General features: G+C 50.3%; 1 protein-coding gene across 2 annotated transcripts in view; it reads right to left on the reverse strand.

Annotated features, from left to right (window-relative positions):
• The window catches only part of LOC137503826 (amine sulfotransferase-like), a 64,000-nt gene that overhangs the window by 30,398 nt on the left and 11,568 nt on the right, over window positions 1-22,034 (reverse strand). For both annotated transcript variants that reach the window (XM_068231341.1, XM_068231342.1), the window contains 2 exons: window positions 7,061-7,187; window positions 3,333-3,427 (listed from right to left, as the gene is read on the reverse strand). In XM_068231341.1, coding sequence (XP_068087442.1) covers window positions 3,333-3,427; window positions 7,061-7,187 — 222 coding nt within the window. The remainder of the gene's footprint in view (window positions 1-3,332; window positions 3,428-7,060; window positions 7,188-22,034) is intronic.

The following is a 22,034-nucleotide window of genomic DNA, read 5'->3' on the forward strand; positions in this document are numbered from 1 at the left end:
CTCCTCCCTGCCCGACTGTCTCCCCTTCTCCATACAGACACCAACACTGTGCAGCCTGCTTGTCACCTTCCTGTGTGTCCCCAGTATATTTACAGGCTGCCTGTGAAGAAGTCGGGCAGTTTAAGCTGTCTGCAATGCCCATAATTAAAGTACAGTGCCGATTAGTGTTGTCCGGATCATGAACGATTCGGATCTTTGATCCGAATCTATGTTGTGAGTCGAATCATCCGAATCATCAAAATGAGTGATTTGAATTGAAAAAGGGGCGGGGCAAGGAGCGACACGCCCACCCCTCTTAGCGGGCAGCGGGGTCCTGGAAGCAGAGCAGGGATGGATCGCTGAGTTGGAGGGGAGGCAGCCTTGCAGCCAAAGGTAGATGAGAGAGAGGGGACATGGGTGCCACTGCCAGATATGTGTAGAGCACACATACTGGCTGCAATGTGCTGCCCATTATAGGCTGTCTGTTCGTAGTTGTGCACAGTGAACACATTGGAAACTTTTGGCTCAGCTCAGCACAGCTCAGTAACTTTGCAGGCACTGTGATTGAAAGGCAATATGATCCTGCACTAAACAGCTGCACTTCACTTCTGGGAATGATTTGGGGAATGCTTTCTTTCACTGCGACGTTTGCTTTCAAAGTATACAGATGAACATATTGGTGAAATATATGTAAAGCATATGATTGCAGCATGTGGGTATTGTGTGCAAACAAACATTTCTGCTCTCTGCTCGTCCCTCCTCCCGTCTCTGTCCACTCCCTGCCTTCTGTCCATCTTCTCCCCTTCTCTGTGTGTCCACCCCCCTCCCCTTCTCCTGCCCTGCTAGTCATTTCAACCCCCCGAATGCTTCATTAGTAAAATGATCCGAGATTCGGATCAAAGATCCGGATCTCTTCAATGATCCGATTCGAATCATCCGGATCATTGAAAAGATCCGAACTTCCCATCTCTAGTGCCGATAAGTGAAAAATCCCATCTCTTCGTGAAAAAACTACTGCGCCTGTGCATGACGTTTCATGCTTGAATTGGCTGTAAAGCACTCACAGGGGGATCCGTGTATAGCTCCTCCTCCTTAATACTGACCAGTCAGTGTTGCCAACTTAGCTACTTTGTCGCTATATTTAGCGACTTTTGACACCCCCCTAGCGACAGTTTTTAAAAAAAGCTACTAGCTACAAATCTGGCGACTTTTTGTCTCCTGCTGGTGGAGACTAAGTTGCCAGGGACGTCACTCACAGTAGCCCCTTCCTGCTTCCATTGCAGGCGCTCTTGCAAGCTGCTGGTGTGAGCGGGGCGGTGAGTGACGTCAGGTGTGGGATCATTATGTGTGGGGTGGAGCCGTAAGAGGTGCTGATCGGCGCTGCTGCTAGAGTAAGAGAGAGACGGAGGTGGAGCCGCTATGCAAAATACGCGATGACGTCATCTAGGGCGGGGTTGGGGGCGGAGCTGTTATGCAAATTACGTGATGACGTCATCCAGCGACTTCTAGCGCCTTTTAGGACAGCCAACAGCTACTTTCCTTACTGAGGAGTTGGCAACACTGTAACCAGTGGTGAAGGAGGTGTGCCTGGAGAGAGCGGCAAACATGAAGTGCTGCAGCTTCCCGGGAGAGCAGATCAGAGAGACAGTAGCAGAGCTGGTGAGTTTCTATTTGTTTGTGACACAGCAGCTCTCTCTGGTCTTTAAAGCTAAGTACCCACGGGGGTACAATTGTAGCTGTCGCTGCACACGGGAGCGTGTGCGCGACTGTTCGGCGGCAGTTCGGCGACAGCTCGTCGCCAAATCCCTCTGCATCCACACGGCAGCAGAGGGATTAGCGATGCGGTGGAAGCTGTCGCCGAGTTTCCTCCCCCCCGCCGGAAGCTCCGTGTGGTGTGTGTGGGTAGCTGTCGCTAGCCCGCATACACATGCGGGGCTAGCGACAGTTCCGGCGAGGTTGCGGCGACGACTGTAGCCGGCGATTGAACATGTCAATCGCCTGGCGACAGCTCCGACGGGCGACGGTTCGGGGCGCGCGCATCATACACACGGGGGAACTGTCGCCGCAACACGCGCGTGCCACGCGGTTGCGGCGACGGCCGTCCCCCGTGAGTATGGGCCTTTACACTTCTAGTGTTGTCCTTATCAGCCTTATCTCTATCACTGCCTCACTGAGCCTCTGATCTCCCTACGGGACTGGAGCTCGTATTTCATCTCTTTGATCCTCTTCTATGGGCAGCCTGTCATGTCTCCACTGTGTTCACAGATTGCTGCTTCTGTTTCTGGACACTGAAACTTGTTGCAGATTGTTTCTTGGTGATTTGTTCTTTGCACACATGCTTTTTTCCTGTGTGATTGTATTGCACAGTTTATTTGTGTGCTCTCATGACTTAGCTCCCACCTGTCCCTATCTGGGAACCCTGTCACGCAGTCTGTCCCTCTTTCCTTCTTATTTGTCGCTCTTTCAGGACTGTTGTAATGTAATTCTATGTAGTTTTCTGGTTTCTACAGAAAAAAATGTGTTTTATTGGCTCTTAACTTTATTCCCATCCTTCTTCCAATTTGATATATTTATTTTCAAATGTAAACCTGAAGTAAAATGAACTAGGATAGAAAGGATCAGTGTGGTTTGAATAATTAAACAAAATATTTTTCTTATGAAATCTGTTTGGAATGTGTGACTAGGGGTGTGTTGGGGCGTGGCTAGGGGTGTGGCATGGGTGTGGCTTAAGTGTCCCTCTTTCTCATCTCAAAATGTTGGGAGGTATGGATCGTGTGTTTCTGACATTATTGTCAGATCTGATAAGATTAGCTGCATGCTTGTTTCTGGTGTTATTCAGACACTTTTGCAGTCAAATAGATCATCAGGGCTGCCTGGAAACTTCTATTGTTTAGAACAGTGGTCCTCAAACTAAGGCCCGTGGGCCAAATGCGGTCCCCTGTGGCTTTTTTACCGGCCCCACACACACAAAATGGATTACTTATAGATGCGGTCAGCTACTGTAAATCTTTAAATATTGGATGTCCACATATAGAATAGCAGTGCTGGCACCACCCATCCACATGGAAGCCAGAAAGCAGTAATTCGCAGGTTTCCAATCAAATTCCACATCAGGTGACACTGCTGTCCAATTGGACTTCAGGTTGTCACCTGGGTATGCTTCACTGTCTGGCCCGCAAATACATCATTTTATGTATACTCCGGCCCCCCCTCCATATAGGAGTGCCTGGGGTGTGTTGGAATCCAATGCTACACTATCCCGAAGCACTGCATATAGTTCTGTTTTTACAGGGAACTCAATGCAGCTTCCACTATGAATGTCCCCTTAGGGTTAAGAGAACAAAAGTACATACCTTAATCATTTCCTCATATGTTATAAAGAGAATATTGTAGTCCTCTTTGTGGGTATACCATTCTCTAACGTGATCAAACCATGACCCAGGAAACACTATAAAATACAAAACAAGGAAAATACTATAGAAAACAATATTAGGCAGATTAAATAAAACTTAAAAAAAAAGCTCATTCTATAGTTTAAGGATAGGGTATGACTGTGAACTGCAATGAAGACTGGACATGGACTTTAATACAAAGCCTGCATGCAGTGAGTCAGAATAACGCAATCTGTTACTGTGAACAGGCCCATAGAACTGTATGGGCAGTGAGTTGACATAAAGAATTATTCTGCAATGCAGCTGACCACTGTGAGCAGGGCAGATAAAACACTTCTGGGTACGGGAGCTTGATGGAGGCGCACGTGTACTTGTACAGTGCAGCCTGACTGGACCCCATTACCAGGGAAGACTGAAGAAGAATGAAGCCGGAGGACGGCGAGGGAGCCCACGGAGTACACAGGGCTGGAGGAAGCCCCAGATATGAATGCTGCTGTTTCAAATGTCTCAGGTACACGTTAAAGCTCTAATCAAGTGGATAAAAATGTTACTTCGTGATTGTGTAGAGAGGGAATAGACTATCTTTAGAAAAACAAAAGTTTGCGTTCTTAAAACAGAAAGAATTTGCTAACCAGAAAGAATCAGACTAACCAGCAAGCTCATGGTGACCCAGAACTCATTGGAGTGTGTAAGGGACTACAATGGTCCTAAAAGCCCCCTTACTAAGATGTTAAGAAAAACAAAAGTTTGCTTTCTTAAAACAGAAAGAATTTGCGATAATTCAGGTTGGAGTGAGCCTGAGATGTCTCCCAAGGCATCACTGCTGAATATATGCAAATTAACCATTGTTACCCTTAGAAGCTAAACACACCTCCAGAACCGCTGGAATGCAATGATGTGTCAGCTTGTTAATTTGTACAGAGCCATAATAATCCAACATGCATACATACTGTTTCAGAATGTTTGATCCTCATCAGTGCATGGCATGGAATAATTTGGCTCTATGCAGTAGGGCCTGTAACACCGAGAGGTACAGACTAACCAGCAAGCTCATGGTGACCAAGAACTCATTGGAGTGTGTAAGGGACTACAATGGTCCTAAAAGCCCCCTTACTAAGATGTTAAGAAAAAAAAAGTTTGCTTTCCTAAAACAGAAAGAATTTGCGACAATTCAGTTTGGAGTGAGTTTGAGATGTCTCCCAGTGCATCACTGCTGAATATATGCAAATTAACCATTGTACCCTTAGAAGCTAAACACACCTCCAGAACCGCTGGAATGCAATGATGTGTCAGCTTGTTAATTTGTACAGAGCCATAATAATCCAACATGCATACAGACTGTTTCGGATTGTTTGATCCTCATCAGTGCATGGCATGGATTAATTTTACTATCTAAATAGACTATCTTTAGGTTTGCTATTGCGTCTGTGTGCCCATTTGGGAAATTTTGTCTCACTTTCTGTACTGACAAGTTCGGTACTACAGGCAAGAGAGCAAATTTCTTTAAAATAATCATCAGGCGATTTAAAAAAAATCTGCTTTACTCACCTGGGCACCGGCGTAAAAATTGGGGATGCGACCCCTGCCCCCTAGGGCCCGCTCAGGGACTTTTGGGGGGCAGGAGGGGTCGCAACATAAGAGGAGAGCGTGGCGCCCGCTGCCACTAATTATTGCAGGAGGGGAAGCGCTGAGAGGAGAGTCCGAGGTGAGGGAGGGGGGGGATGTGCCACCTCCACACCGATCTGCAGCCACGCTCTATTCTTATGTTGCGACCCCTCCTGCCCCCCAAAAGTCCCTGAGCGAGCCCTAGGGAGGGAGGGGCCCGGATTTTTTTTTTGCAGTGGGGCCTGGGGATTTCTATTTACGCCCCTGCCCCTGGGGCTTTCTCCAGCCCCTTGCAGCCAACTGTCCTACGCTGACCGCTCTGCTCTCTGTCGCCGTCCCGGTCTCAACGTACGGTGCAGAGGCTGACCTCGAGGTTATCCTCTGCGCTATGCGGTGACACCAGGTCGACGGCAAAGAGGGACAATCTGACAGCGTGGGACAATCTGCTGCAAGGGGCTGGAGAAAGCCCCAGATGAGTAAAGCAGATTTTTTAAATCGCCTGATGATTCCTTTAGGACAGCCACAAGCAACAGTTGAGTAAATAGAGCAAAAGCTGTACCCCATTAAAGGAAAACTTAAGTCAAATAAAAAAAATGACATTTACTCACCTGGGGCATCCCTCAGCACCCCGAAGCTGGATGGTGCCCTCGCAGCCCCGCTCCGATCGTCCTGTCCCCGCCGGCGGCTACTTCCGGTTCGGCGACAGCCGCCGACAGGCTGGGAACGCGGCTGATTTTCCGCGTTCCCAGCCGCTGCTATCACCCTCTATGCTGCTATAGCGTATATATAGACGCTATAGCAGCATAGAGGGTGATAGCAGTGGCTGGGAACGCGGAAAATCAGCCGCGTTCCCAGCCTGTCGGCGGCTGTCGCCGAACCGGAAGTAGCCGCCGGCGGGGACAGGACGATCGGAGCGGGGCTGCGAGGGCACCATCCAGCTTCGGGGTGCTGAGGGATGCCCCAGGTGAGTAAATGTCATTTTTTTTTTTTGACTTAAGTTTTCCTTTAAGTTTTTAATTGTTGCAACAAATTTCCTGCCCCTAAACTAACCATATCCTATAGTAAAGTGTACCTTAAGTGAAATGTGACAACAATGAGATAAGCATACAGTATGCACATATAGTACCAATCTTACTTTGAACTTGCTCCTGTTCTCCCTTTTTTATCTAGCTTGTGTGCCTAGCTTTAAGGCTGGTTACACAGTTTAAAGCAGAATATAACCCTGCATTTCAACTTTGCTCTAAAATATTATTTACAGCATATTATATGCAAAAAGCATTTTTTTTACTAGACCAGCATTGGAAGGGTTAAACACAGAGGTTTAAAGTTCTGTGGAGAGATATGCAGAAGTTCACATTCTATTTAGTTATATGTATCTATTGAGAAATGTTACACACTCTTTGGCTGTCCTCCAAGCTCCTTCTCAGTCAGGGAGATGAGTCACACTCAACACTTAGATACATTTATGTAAACAAAATGTATCTATTTCAGCTTCGGATGCATCTGCAGAAATCTCCAGGAACTTTAAAGCCCTGTGTAACCCTTCCAATGCTGGTCTAGTTAAAAAAATGCTGGTTGCATATAATATACTGTAAATAATGTTTTAGAGGAAAGTTGAAATGCAGGGTTATATTCCGCTTTAAGTTATGATGGGCCAATCACTGATCAATTTTACTATGTCCATGTTGTAAGAGGGTCAAAATATATTGAATACTATGTGCTTTTTGTGTAGGGAAGCTTTTATACTTTATGGAGGTGGTAAAATTGGTCAGTGATTGGCCAATCATAATTGAAAGTGTGTACCAGGCATTAGAGGCAGAGGAGCTGCACAACAGTTAAATAATTAGCATTTTTCAATGAAAATAAGCATAATATCATACATATTATTCTCACATCTGTTTTCTTAAAGCTGTAAATGGCCATTGACAGAAACATAGAAATAATCTACAAAAGAATGTCACAGACAGCAGTAATAATCATATAAAATATCTTAACCACTTTTCAAACTATTCGTATTCAAAGCATTTTCCCCATGGAATGAGCTGATTTACAAAACATGCATATTAGTAATAGCAGCATATTACCTCTCCCAGTCACAAATAGGTCAAAGAAAGTCTCCCAGTCTATTGTGTACTGTAACCTGGAAATCACTTTATAGAAGTGATAAAAAGACACCAGCGTATCTTTTGGGTTTCTGTAAACGTAGATTATCTGTAAAGGGTAGCAAAAATTTCATATAAGAAAATGATTACAAAAATGTGGGTTTTGTTTTTACTGTTTGTCGTTTGTTATTGCACATGTTATCCACAAACTGACTAGAGAGTGCATTAGGTAATGTGATGCATTACGATGTAGAGATAGAAGTGAACACAACCTTCCTTTTACATTTCTGCAGCCAGCAATTGATTTCCAGAAATGTCAGTAAGTTCTTCTTTTCTGCTCTGGAATTGATACTATGTAATGCACTAGCTCTGAGTGTAAAGAGACCAGGTGTTTCCTCTTCCTCCATAAGAAATCTGATGCAGCGAACACGAACAGGAACTTTTGTGGCTTATTTCTGCTTATTTCTGTACTAGATGAGCGATGAACAGTTGCTCAGAACCTCCTAGTTTTGAATTTTAGATCCAGTGCACACCAAAAACCTCTAGCAGATCTGCAAAACGCTAGAGGTTTTTGAAGCAGATTTTCCACTGTAACAGTAGTAAATGTACTGATGGTCTACTATGGCTTCTGCTTCTCCATGAGTTTTCCTAGATATGACCATCACTACATTAAAATCAATGTGGAACATTGTCTGCACATTTGAACAGTATGTAGAGCTCTAGTGAAGAAGATTTGGCACTGCAGCTTAGTAAAGCACGGGGGTGTGGGAGGAGGGGGAGGCTCGCTGCATTAAGTCTGTGTGTCTGTCAGTGTCAGTGGTGCTCACCGCCAGGTCGTGATCACGCTTACGCGTGGATTCACGACCATTTTGACGCATTCCGCCTCGGACACGCTAAGCCGTGAATAGATTTTCAACCACGAAAATCTGCTTCGGCTTCGCGTGAATGCGGACAGAAATCCGCATTCACGCTCGTGAAACCCGGCGCTGAAGTCGTGGTTAGCGGAAATGCGTCAAACTATGCGGAAGTGACACATTGCAGGCCAATCAGAGGGCCCCAGCCAGGCCCTAGCAACCAATCACAGGAGGGGAGCTGAATATAAAGCGGCGGCCATGATGGAAAAGCTCTGTCCTTGCTAGACTGTGGTGCTGAGAGGATTATCTCCAGGCCATTGTTGTTTGAGCAAGTGCATTTATTGTGTTAAAAACAAAGCGTTTTTTTTGCTAACACTGCTCTTATACTGTACACAGTTAGCTAGTCAGTGAGTGATTGCTGTAGTTAGTTGTAGTCAGTGTAGTGTAGTGGGAGTGTGGGAGTCTAGTGATTATTTAACTGTGTGTAGTGCTTGCAGGTTCAGTGCTGCAGTGTAGTCAGTGTAGTGGGAGTGGGGATTATCTGTGTGTAGTGCAGGCAGGCAGGTTAGTGCAGCTGCAGTGTTCACTTGTATATTCCAGTGACAGTTATACACTTGTACTATTTGCAGGCAGCCAGTCACACCGCCGGCGCCGCCACTCTCTGCCAGCGCTGTTCATTCATTCTGTCAGTGACCTTGTGCTGTGCCCAGTGCCCACTGCTCGCTCGCTGGCATATAAGCATCTCATTACACACTTGTATATTATTTCAGTGACAGTTATACACTTCACTTGTACTATTTGCAGGCAGCCAGTCACACCGCCGGCACCGCCACTCTCTGCCAGCGCTGTTCATTCATTCTGTCAGTGACCTTGTGCCGTGCCCAGTGCCCACTGCTCGCTCGCTGGCATATAAGCATCTCATTACACAGTGTGACATCCTTGTGTGCCCACTGCATCCTTTAGTGACCTAGTTGTATATCCAGTGCCCACTGCTGTGCCCACTGCATCCTTCAGTGACCTTGTACTGTGCCCACTGCATCCTTCAGTGACCTAGTTGTATATCCAGTGCCCACTGCTGTGCCCACTGCATCCTTCAGTGACCTTGTACTGTGCCCACTGCATCCTTCAGTGACCTAGTTGTATATCCAGTGCCCACTGCTGTGCCCACTGCATCCTTCAGTGACCTTGTACTGTGCCCACTGCATCCTTCAGTGCCGTTGTACTGTGCCTGGTGCATCCTTCAGTGACCTTGTACTGTGCCTACTGCATCCAGTGATTCATTACTAGCAACATGTCTGGCAGGGTTTCGCGGGGTGAGAGGAAAGGGAGTTCAATTGCCTCAGCCACTTCTGGGACTGATCCACGTCCAGGGAGAGGACGCCCAGCTGTACGTGGTCGTGATGCAGCAGAAAGGGGGGCAGCAAAGTCTGGGCCGAGTCAGCGGACGCCATTGTCCAAATATTTTAAAGTTTCTGGTCCCCGTGTGGTGGTTGAGCAAATGGAACCTGACGTACTCATGGACATCATGACTTCCTCCCAGACCTCTACTGTGAGCACCACTCCAAGCAGCAGCAGCAGCAGCCAACGTCCCACGCTTGTTGTGACATCCACCCCAGCACCCACTGGTCAGCAGCCCTCCCAGGATGACAGCGTTCTGTCCCTCAGTCCGGCATCTGGGAACCTGCTGATGCAAGAAGCTCAGGACTTACTGGGGACTGATGTGGCAGAGATTGAGATCGGGCCACAATCACAAGCGTTGTTGAGTTCTGGTGATGAAGAAGAGGGGTCTGTGTCTGGGGATGTAGGGACAGAAGAGGAGGCGGGGGAGTCAGAGGAAGAGCTGGATTATGATGATGCTGCTGATGACGACGTTGTGGACCCTAACTATGCGCAGCCTGCTGAGTCCGGGGAAGAATGGTCAGAGCAGGATGACGAGTCACCTCGGCCTAGGCAAGGATATCGCCATATGTCAGGCAGGGGCAGGGGCATCGGCAGCAGTGGGCGTGGAGGAAGTAGACAGGACACTGCTTCAGCCGGCACCACCACCATGCAACCCCCGGCAACTACTACCACACATTGTTCCGCTGCACCCTCTGCTAGTGGGGGCCGCAGTAAATTAAAGTCACCAGTGTGGGATTGCTTTGACGAATGTACTAATGACAAAAGGTATGCGGTGTGCAGGTTATGCAGCAAAAGATTGAGCCGTGGGAAAAGTCTGAGCAAGATGGGTACCTCATCCCTCCAGGGCCACCTGAGAAGCCGCCACTGCCGCGAGTATGCGGAGTTTAAGAGGAAGCAGGCACTGCTGGCAGGGGTTCCTGAGAGCAGAAGGCCCACCAGCGCAGCAGCATCATCCCTCCCTCAGGGTCATGAATCCCCCACAGCAGCAGCAGTAGTAGCACGCAAGCGCTCTTCCACCTCGGCTACTCAGGACACAGACATTGAGGCTGGCAGCCAGTGGTCGTCTCTCTCCTCTGTCTCCCCTGCATCCCAGCGTCGTCAGACCCTGCTGAGCGACACCTTTCAGGGTCTGACCAAGCCTCTGCCTCCAATCCACAGGCGGATCCGCAAACTAAATGGCTTGCTGGCCCGGGCCATGGCATCACAGCTGCTTCCCTACTCCCTGGTGCAGGAGGGGAGCGCCATGCGGACGCTGCTCCAATTTGGCATCCCCGAGTGGCAAGTCCCCAGTCGCCACTATTTCAGCAGGAGCGCGATCCCAGCACTCCACAAGTTTGCAGTGGAAAACGTGGCCCGTTCCCTGGACTACTCTGTGGGCAAGCGGGTCCACGTGACCATGGACTCGTGGAGTAGCAGATTTGGAACAGGTCGCTACCTGTCCTTTACGGCCCACTGGGTGACACTGATGGAAGGGAGGGAGGACAAGAGCGCATCAGCCCAGCTAGTGGTGCCACCACGCGGGATCAGGGGGGATGCAGAAGGGTCCTGTCACGACACTCCCTCTGCACCCGGAAAGCAAGCCCGCCTCGGCAGCAGCAGCGCCAAGCCTCGGCACTGCCAAGCACTTTTAAAATTGGTGACCCTGGGGAAGGAGAGGCTTACGGCCACCAACGTCCTGGCCGCCCTCAGGAAGCAGGAGCGGAGGTGGCTGACCCCCAGAGGCCTGGAAGTGGGGTATGTGGCAGCCGATAACGGGGCCAACCTGGTGGCAGCAGTGCAGCAGGGAAACCTCCAGCACATCCCCTGCTTGGCCCACGTGCTCAATCTTGTGGTGCAGCGCTTCTTGCGCACCTACCAGGGGATGAGCGAGCTGCTGCAGGATGCCCGGGCGGTGGTACGCTTTTTCCGCCTGTCAGCCACTGCCTCTGCACTCTTGTCCACCTTACAGCAGCAGTATGGAAGGCCACAACACCGGCTGATCATCGACATGCCAGTTCGCTGGAATTCGACTCTGGCCATGTTGGAGCGGCTGTGTCAGCAAAGGCTGGCTCTTAGGGCCTACATGCTAGACCCAAGTGTCCCCAGCAACCAGCAAGTCCCCATGATTACTGCCACTCAGTAGACACTGATGCAGCAAGTATGCCTGGTGCTGAGTCCCTTCCTGGAGGCAACCAAGATGGTCAGTGAGGAGCGGGCCTCTGTGTGCCAGTGGGTGCCCTTGGTTTGTCTACTGGAGCAGGCAATGGACAATTTAATTGAGCGTGGCTATGAAGCCCTGAGGCAGTTGGAAGAACAGGAGCAGATGGCAGCACAGTCCAGCTCAGAGGAGGGCTCACAGCAGGTAGTGGAAGAGTTGGAGGTCCCTAACCTGAATGAGGAGGAGGAGGAGGAGCAGAGTGCAGCAGGCGTTGTACGTGGATGGCGGTTTGAGGAGGACAACGACATGGCACAGGAAGAGGACAGGCATGCGTTATGGAACAATGGTGAGGACGAGGAAGATCTTGCTGGCAGGGCCCACTTGTTTCCCATGGCTGTGCACATGTTGTGCTGCCTTCGCAGGGACCCCCGGGTGATCTAGATGCGTTCAAGGGAGGACATCTGGATTACCTTGATGCTTGATCCCCGTCTGAAGGGGAAGCTGGGAGACTTAATGACGCCATCCACCACCGAGCAACGCACAAGGGAGTTGAAGGAGGCCCTTGTGCGCAGACTACTGGAAGCATTCCCCCAGCCTTCCACCCCCACTGTAACTGCTCTGCCAAGCCAGCAAGAGGTGCCTGCCATTGCCACTAGCAGCACAACAACAACCACCAGCAGCAGCAACTGGCGCCCTGGAGACCTGAAGAGCCTAAGCAAGAGCCTGTATGCAGTGCAGCAGCCCAGAACAGAGGTGCCCGCCACAGCATCCACCACTAACCAGCACAAGCAACGACTGACAACCATGGTGTCTGACTATATGGGGTCATCCAGCGGGCTCAATGACACCGACAGCCCCGTGGACCCCTTGGAGTACTGGGTCAAGAGACTGGACATCTGGAGTGAGCTTTCCCAGTACGCCCTGGAACTCCTATCCTGCCCTCCTTCCAGTGTCCTCTCAGAGAGATTCTTTAGTGCGGCCGGTGGCGTGGTCACAGAGAAGCGCTCTCGGCTCTCCCACGCCTCTGTGGACAAACTCACCTTCCTGAAAATCAACCAGGCTTGGGTGGAAGGTGAGTTTCTGGCCCCTATTGTCGGACACAGGGGGACATGAAGTGGCTGCTGCATGTGCTGTTGTTAACTATGCCTGCCTTTATAAAGACACTTACTACCTGCCTAGTGCCTACCTTGGTTAATTTTTTGGTGTTATGGTACTACTACCAGTAGGTTGCCATGGTCCTCCTTCTGAGCTGCTGAACTGACTCAGTCACTACTACACTCTGCGTTCACACTGCCCGGGTCACTGGGTGCATTTAATTTTTTGGCCAGCACTATGACACTGTGCTACTACTACTACCACCAGTATGTTGCCATGGTCCTTCTGTGCTGCTGAACTGACCGCCCGCATTGTCCTCCTCCTCCTGACTCAGTCGCTTTCACCAATGTACTCTGTCTGCGTTCACACTGCCCGGGTCACCGGGTGCATTTAATTTTTTGGCCAGCACTATGACGCTGTGCTACTACTACTACCACCAGTATGTTGGCATGGTCCTTCTGTGCTGCTGCTGCTGAACTGACCGCCCGCATTGTCCTCCTCCTCCTGACTCAGTCGCTTCCCGCTGCTGCACTCTGCGTTCACACTGCCCGGGTCACTGGGTGCATTTAATTTTTTTGGCCAGCACTATGACGCTGTGCTGCTACTACTACCACCAGTATGTTGCCATGGTCCTTCTGTGCTGCTGAATTGACCGCCCGCATTGTCCTCCTCCTCCTGACTCACTCGCTTCCACCAATGTACTCTGTCTGCGTTCACACTGCCCGGGTCACCAGGTGCATTTAATTTTTTGGCCAGCACTATGACGCTGTGCTGCTACTACTACTACCAGTATGTTGCCGTGGTCCTTCTGTGCTGCTGAACTGACCGCCCGCATAGTCCTTCTCCTGACTCAGTCGCTACCACCACTGCACTCTGCGTTCACACTGCCCGTGTCCACTGACAACTCTGCTGCGATGTCATTGCTAATTGCTGCAAAAAAAAACAACAACAAAAAAACAAATTACAAAAACCTCTCTGGGGCCTTTTTGGCGTCAGCCACTCATCCTCCTCCAGCGGTACCTTCGCCGCCAACTGCCATTGGAACTCGCCTTCACCTCTTTGATTGCTTAACGCGTATATCCCTTTTTAAAACCACGTATTACCAATTAATAGCCCCATTTACAGTGGTGATTTGTCTTTAAAAGCCATTAAAAAAAAAAAAAAAAAGTTTTGTTGCCCCTTATCACCTCGATAATCCATGCAATTTGGGGGATTGTAGCATGTATGGGGGCTTTGTTATTAACGTTAAAAGAAATTCCGCCTCCGGGCAGGAATCCACGCGTGATTACGCCATTCACGGCAGAAAATCCGCGTGGTTGCGTGGACGTGGACGAAAATCCGCATGCAGCGGGGCCGAATGCGGATTTTTTTTTTTTTGCAACCACGCGGATTGCCAAATTCGTGGATGAGGCACATCCGAGCACCCCTGGTCAGTGTTGCAAGCGTGCTCCGGCCAATATGGTAGCAGTAGTAATGCATATGAAGGAGGAAAGGTTGACACAGCTAAGCAATGGCTGTATTCATAAATCATCAATCAGAAAGTGGTGGTCGCATATCGGTACAATTCAGAACACACTGGGGGGTGCACAGGGAAGGGTGAAAGCTACATAGAAGCGCCCTGCCACGAAATGGCCGTCAGGCTCTCACCCTTCCCCGTCCACCCACCAGTGTGTTCTGAATTGTACCGATACAGTATGTGACCACCACTTTGCTTGTATGCTACTAGTCACTACGGATTGTGATTGATGATTTATGAATATAGCCATTGCTTATATGTGCTGACCTTTCCTCCTCCATGTGCAGTATGTAGAGCTCAATTTAAGAGATTACTAATTTCTCTAAAAAAATATAAATTATGTAGTTTGACAGGCGCACCACACTGAAAAATGGGTGTGGTCATGCAACAGAATGTGGGCATGGTCATGGGTGGGGCCAAATATACATGACCTTAGCAGTGGTGTAAAAGGTCTGCCGGGGAAGTTTGAGCTCTGCCATAGTGTTTTCCCCCAAAATGCATGAAATCTGACAGCATTTCACCAAAAATCCACACAATTTGGCAAAAGTTGCTCCAAAATACAGATAATATGGCAGTGGTTCCCCCAAAATAGATGTAATCTGGCAGCAGAGGTTCCCCCAACATACACATAATTTGGCAGCGTTTCCCCAAAATATGCATAATCTGGCAGCGGATCACCCAAAATACATGTAATCTGGCAGCAGTGGTTCCCCCAAAATACACATAATCTGTAAGCAGCACAGGTCCCCCAACATACACAATCTGGCACCGGTTTTCCAACATACACACAATCTGGCAGCTGTTCCCCAAAATACACTTAATCTGGCAGCAGCAGTTCCTCCAAAATAGGTGCCCCAGTATAGGTAACCAGGTCTAAAGGTATCCCCAGTGCAAGTAACCAGGTCTATAGGTGTCCCCAGAATAGGTAGCCAGGTCTATAGGTGTCCTCAGTATAAGTAGCCAGGTCTATAGGTGTCCCCAGAATAGGTAGCCAGATCTATAGGTGTCCCCAGAATAGGTAACCTGGTCTGTAGGTGTCCTCAGTATAAGTAAACAGGTCTATAGGTGTCCCCAGTTTAGATAGCAAGGTCTATAAGTGTCCCCAGTATAAGTAGCCAGGTCTATAGGTTTTCCAGTCAGGGATGGGCTCACAAGCGATCACAAGTGCTTACTCGTGATTCAAATGAGCCTTAATTGCTGCAGCTGAGCGGCTGGATGAGGAGGGGTTAGTTACCCATAATCCCCCCCCCCCCCCTTCGTTCCAAACAGCTTGCACGCGTCCTATTGGTTGCGTTGCAAGCCTCACCACGGCATACTTCCTCCTTCCGGCTTGAAGGAGAATGTGCATGTAGTGAGGTTTGCAACGCAACCAATAGGAAGCGTGCAAGCTGTTTGGAACGCAGGGCAGGAGGTGGAATTATAGGTAACTAACCCCTTCTCATCCAGCCGCTCAGCTGCAGCAATTAAGGCTAATTTAAATCATGGATTTGAGTGCTTAGGCACTCATAAGCTGATCACTGTCCCCAGTATAAGTAGCCAGGTCTATAGGTGTCCCCAGTATAGATAGCCAGGCCTATAGGTGTCCCCAGTATAAGCAGCCAGGTCTATAGGTGTCCCCAGTATAAGTATCCAGGTCTATAGCTGTCCCCAGTATAAGTATCTAGGTCTATAGGTGTCCCTAGTTTTGATACCCAGGTCTATAGGCATCTCCAGAATAGGTAGCCAGGTCGATAGGTGTCCCCAGTAGCCAGGTCTATAGGTTTTGCCAGAATAGGTAGCCAGGTCTATAGGTGTCTCCAGTATAGGTAGGCAGGTCTATAGGTGCCCCCAGTATAAGCAGCCAGGTCTATAGCTGTCCCTAGTATAAGTAGCCAGGTCTATAGGTGTCCCCAGTACAGATAGCCAGGTCTACAGGTGTCTCCAGTATACTGTATGTATCCAGGTCTACAGGTGTCCCCAGAATAGGTAGCCAGGTCTATAGGTGTCCCCAGTATATGTAGCCAGGTGTATAGGTGTCCCCAGAATAGGTAGCCAGGAGTATAGATGTTCCCAGAATAGATAGCCAGACCTGTAGGTGTCCCCAGAAGGGGTGGCAGTGCAGTGAAGGGGAAGCAGGCACAGCGGCAGGGAGGGGGGGGGGGCGTCTCCCCCACCCCTTCCCTCACCTTGGGGCTCCCCCTTCCTTGCTCTCCCCTCCGGAATTTTGTAGTGTTGGCGGCGGCTGGCAGCGGGCAGGGACTTACCGCTACTCTTCCAGCCGCAGGAGGGAGCTCCTGTGTGCCGCTAGACTGGTCTCTTCAGTAGACCATACTAGTGGCGCGCAAAGCTCCCTCCTGCGGCTGGAAGAGAAGTGCGGTGCCTGCTCCCCCTTCGCTGCACTGCCACGCCTCCTGCTCACAGCTGGCAGCCCCCCCCCCCCGACCATGGGCCCTCAGTCCATGCCCGAGTGCTCAAATGGTCAGTCCGCCCCTGTGTCCCTGACTAAAGGGACATGTGGTCAGTAGAATGCAGAGAGCTGAGGGAGCAACCTCTCATTTACACTCTGCTTAGAACTCTGCATAGGGAAGGAGGAGGGGAGGCATTCTTGGAGGGGAGTGAGCTGCCTTTCCATCATCAGGTGCCTGTAGGCACGTACCTACAGTGCCTTATGGGAAATCCAGCCCTGTAGTTTGATTAGACACACAGCAAGTGGTACTGTCAGCAAAACATTTGGCTGCGGGCATATTAAGACATTTTAAAGAGTAAACTGAAGTATGAGGCTCATTTCACACTACGAAGAGTATGTTACAATGCAATTATTCTTCAGTCACACTGCGATGTTTCAGAAAAGTTGCATCGCAGATTAAAGGTGCAACCATACGGTGAGGCATTCAATACCATGGAAGTATGCCTCACTGCCAATCAGTGGCGTAGCTACAGACCTCTGGGCCCCGATGCGGAATGTGGACCCTCCAACTCACTCGCGACACAGCTCAGCACCTCACACACCCAACTAAACACAAACATCCAATACAAAAAAGCTTCCATTACAAATTAATAACAGAGGCAGAGGCTAGTGGGCTGGAGAAGGTGCTAGAAGAAAGAGACAGAGGCTAGTGGGCTGGCAAGGGGGCAGGGGGGTAGAAACAAAGGTTAGTGGGCTGGTGAGGGGGCAGAAAGGTAGAGACAAAGGCTAGTGGGCTGGTAAGGGGGCAAAGGAGTAGAAACAGAGGCTAGTTGGTTGCTAAGGGGGCAGGGGTGTAGAGACAAAGGTTAGTGAGCTGACGAGGGGCAGGGGGGTAGAGACAGAGGCTATTGGGCTGGTGAGGGGGTAGAAAGGTGGAGAAAAAGACTAGTGTACTTGTGATGGGGCAGGGAGTAGAGACAGAGGCTAGTGGACTGGCGAGGGGGCAGGGGGGTAGAAACAGAAACTAGTGGGCTTGCGTGGGGACAGGGGGGTAGAGACAGAGACAGAGGCTAGTGGGCTGGCGAGGGGGCAGGGGGTAGAGACAGAGGCTAGGGGACTGGTAATAGAGCAGGGAGGTAGAGACAGAGGCTAGTGCAGGGCTGCCCAATAGGTCGATCGCGATCTACCGGTAGATCGCGACCGCCTCCTTGGTAGATCGCGGCCTCTTGGCCGCGTCTCGTTAATGTTTGTTGCGGCCAGCAGCTCGTGTTTAGCTGCTGGCCGCTGGCCAATAGAATGCATGCAGGCGAGGAGAGAGGGAGGAGAGAGGCGGCGCGTCCGCTGCGTCATGGCTGGGGGCGGCGGAGGGCAGCCTGTGTAATGTGCGTGTGTAACGTGCCCGGCGCCGCCCCCAGCCATGACGTAGCGGCCGCGCCGCCTCTCTCTTCGCCGCCGCTTCTCTCCTACATCCCATTGGCCTGCCAGAGTCTCTCCTCGCCGCCTCTTCTCCTCCGCCTGCAGGTACATATACCTGGCTAACCTACACTGGGGGGCCCTATACCTGGCTAACCTACACTGGGGGGCCCTATACCTGGCTAACCTACACTGGGGGGCCCTATACCTGGCTAACCTACACTGGGGGGCCCTATACCTGGCTAACCTACACTGGGGGGCCCTATACCTGGCTAACCTACACTGGGGGGCCCTATACCTGGCTAACCTACACTGGGGGGCCCTATACCTGGCTAACCTACACTGGGGGGCCCTATACCTGGCTAACCTACACTGAAGGGACCTATACCTGGCTAACCTACACTGGGGGGCCCTATACCTGGCTAACCTACACTGGGGGGGCCCTATACCTGGCTAACCTACACTGGGGGGCCCTATACCTGGCTAACCTACACTGGGGGGCCCTATACCTGGCTAACCTACACTGAAGGGACCTATACCTGGCTAACCTACACTGGGGGGCCCTATACCTGGCTAACCTACACTGGGGGGCCCTATACCTGGCTAACCTACACTGGGGGGCCCTATACCTGGCTAACCTACACTGGGGGGCCCTATACCTGGCTAACCTACACTGAAGGGACCTATACCTGGCTAACCTACACTGGGGGGCCCTATACCTGGCTAACCTACACTGAAGGGACCTATACCTGGCTAACCTACACTGGGGGGCCCTATACCTGGCTAACCTACACTGGGGGGCCCTATACCTGGCTAACCTACACTGGGGGGCCCTATACCTGGCTTACCTACACTGGGGGGCCCTATACCTGGCTAACCTACACTGAGGGCCCCTATACCTGGCTAACCTACACTGGGGGCTCCTATACCTGGCTAACCTACACTGGGGGCCCCTATACCTGGCTAACCTACACTGGGGGCCCCTATACCTGGCTAATCTACACTGAGGGCCCCTATACCTGGCTAATCTACACTGAGGGCCCCTATACCTGGCAAACCTACACTGAGGGCCCATATACCTGGCAAACCTACACTGAGGGCCCATATACCTGGCAAACCTACACTGAGGGCCCATATACCTGGCAAACCTACACTGAGGGCCCATATACCTGGCTAACCTACACTGAGGGCCCATATACCTGGCTAACCTACACTGAGGGCACGCAACCTATGCTGCAGGCACATATACCTGGCTAACCTACGCGGGGGGGGGGGGGGGGGGCGTGCTTAGCATTTGAGACGTTGGTAGATCTCCTGGCCTCGGCAAATTTAAAAGTAGCTCGCGAGCCGAAAAAGTGTGGGCACCCCTGGGCTAGTGCATTGGCTATGGTGCAGGGGAGGACAAGGATACATAAAGGTTGCAAGGTAGGGAGAAAATGAGAGCTACCACAAATCACCCTTAAAGAGACTCTGTAACAAAAATTGCATCCTGTTTTTTATCATCCTACAAGTTCCAAAAGCTTTTCTAATGTGTTCTGGCTTACTGCAGCACGTTCTACTATCACCATCTCTGTAATAAATCAACTTATCTCTCTCTTGTCAGACTTGTCAGGCCTGTGTCTGGAAGGCTGCCAAGTTCTTCAGTGTTGTGGTTCTGCTATGAACTCCCCCATCCAGGCCCCTCTCTGCACACTGCCTGTGTGATATTTAGATTAGTGCAGCTTCTCTCTGTTCTATTATCTTTTACAAGCTGGATAAATCCTCCTCTGAGCTGGCTGGGCTTTCACATAATGAGGAATTACATACAGGCACAGCTGTCTGCACTCTGCAGGAAGAAATAGCTTGACACTTCAGTGGAAGATAGCTGCAGGGGGAAAGAAACACACAAATGATCTCTTGAGATTCAAAAGGATGGCTGTATACAGCCTGCTTGTGTATGGATGTATTTTCTATGTGTGGACATACTGTACATCAATCTACTTCCTGTTTTGGTGGCCATTTTGTTTGTTTATAAACAAACTTTTTAAAACTGTTTTTAACCACTTTTAATGCGGCGAGGAGCAGCGAAATTGTGACAAAGGGTAATAGGAGATGTCCCCTAACGCACTGGTATGTTTACTTTTGTGCGATTTTAACAATACAGATTCTCTTTAATCTTCAGTTGGAAGTTCTGCTTCCTTCTCTATGGGGTGGGGCTAACACCATTTGGGGGAGGAGCCTGAACCGGAGCCTCAGTCTTTTCTATTGAAAAAGGAGCTTCAATCTGTGGGCGGAGCTTCGTGGCTGCTTTGATCATCTCCACTTGCTCCAATTAATGCTTCTGTAACAGCGGGGGACTGAGGCGATGCTGCAGAGGTAAGGGGTTGGAATATGTACCTGCCTTGGCCAGCAGCGGCATGGCGGGAAAGGAATAGATGAATTCCACTGTGCCAGGATGGATCACAGAAAAGGGGGTGGACCCTTCTAGGATCCCGGGGTCCCACAGGAGTAGGGGCCTGGTCGCAATTGCGACCGCTGCAACCTCTGTTCCTACTCCCCTGCTGCCAATGTAAACAAACATGTTACTCTATAAAAGCACTGCATGCAGTGGGCTACTGCATTGGAACCCACCGTGCCACACCGCAATCAATGTGATAGCCCCATGGGACTATCATTGTATTTGCGTCGCCATGCAATGATTTTGTTTTGTTGTGACGAAGAATTACACCAATAATTTGTTTAACCTAAAATATACTCATTAACATAGTAGAAACTATTGCTCTGTGAAAACAGATTGCAGTCATGCAGCTGTAATTAGCTTATGGAAGGATTTGCATGCTGGCTTGCACAATGTTACCTATATATCCAAGGCCAGATTTACCATAAAGGACTGTAGGTACATACCTACAGGTAAAAAAAGAAATAAAAAGTCTGCGCTTACGGAAAAAAAAAAGTCACTACGTGGAGCGTGCTGATAAATGGCAGTCTGTAAACAGCCTATAGATCAATATGCGTAAAAGTTCAGAAACGCTCACGGCTCAAAACAACACAAAGTTCAGTCTATCAGAAAGTCACCATCCAGAAGTTCAGAACAACCGACTGGGCCTCCCAGAGCTGTAACCGATTCCTTGGTAGCTTGGCCAACACGTCACATAAAATATAAAGAGAAAGGGCACATAGCGTAATCCAATACTCATATATTGCCCATCACCATTCAAAGTGACTTTGAATACCACTTCTTGCAGGATCACACTCCCCCCAATGCTCCCGCACTCACCCAGTCAGCCTCCAACTAATCCGGAGGTCTGGATATAAGGCATAGACAGGGGATGTGGCAAATCTCACTTCCACTCACAGAATAATCTAAAACTTAAAAAGCGCCAGATAGTGTAAAACCTTTTAATGCCTTTAACCACTTGAGGACCCACCCTTTACCCCCCCTTAAGGACCAGCGCTTTTTTAGCTGATCTGTGCTGGGTGGGCTGTGCAGCCCCCAGCACAGATCAGGGTGCAGGCAGAGCGACCAGATCGCCCCCCTTTTTTCCCCACTAGGAGGATGATGTGCTGGGGGGGTCTGATCGCTCCTGCCTGCCTGGGTGTTGTGGGGGGGGGGGGGGGGGCACCTCACCTCACCTCCGCGGCGAAATTCCCCCCCTCCCTCTCCTTCCTCCCTTCCCCAGAGATCCGAGGCTGCACAGGAACGGATCTGTCCTGTGCAGCCTCTAACAGGCTCCTGCCTGTCATGTGACAGTGATCCCCGGCCGCTGATTGGCCGGGGATCGCTGATCTGGTACAACGCTGCTACTGTTAGCAGCGTTGTACGAATGTAAACAAAGCGGATTATTTCCGCTTGTGTTTACATTTAGCCTGCGAGCCGCGATCGGCGGCCCGCAGGCTATTCACGGAGCCCCCCGCCGTGAATTGACAGGAAGCAGCCGCTTCCTTATTAATCAGCCTGCAGCCGGCGATGCAGAACTGTGTCGCTGGTCCTGCAGCTGCCACTTTGCCGACGCGCGGTATGAGTGCGCGGTCGGCAAGTGGTTAAAACACAAAAGTATTGCACTCACATAGCGTAGATGGTCATAACGCGTATAGTACATGCGTAGTCTGCGGTCCCGGGTAGCCGCTCACACACACGCCGCCTCAGACCCTCACGATCTGCTGCTTCCTCGTAC

The sequence above is a fragment of the Hyperolius riggenbachi genome, chromosome 4 (genome assembly GCF_040937935.1).
Source record: "Hyperolius riggenbachi isolate aHypRig1 chromosome 4, aHypRig1.pri, whole genome shotgun sequence".
Lineage (NCBI taxonomy): Eukaryota > Metazoa > Chordata > Amphibia > Anura > Hyperoliidae > Hyperolius > Hyperolius riggenbachi.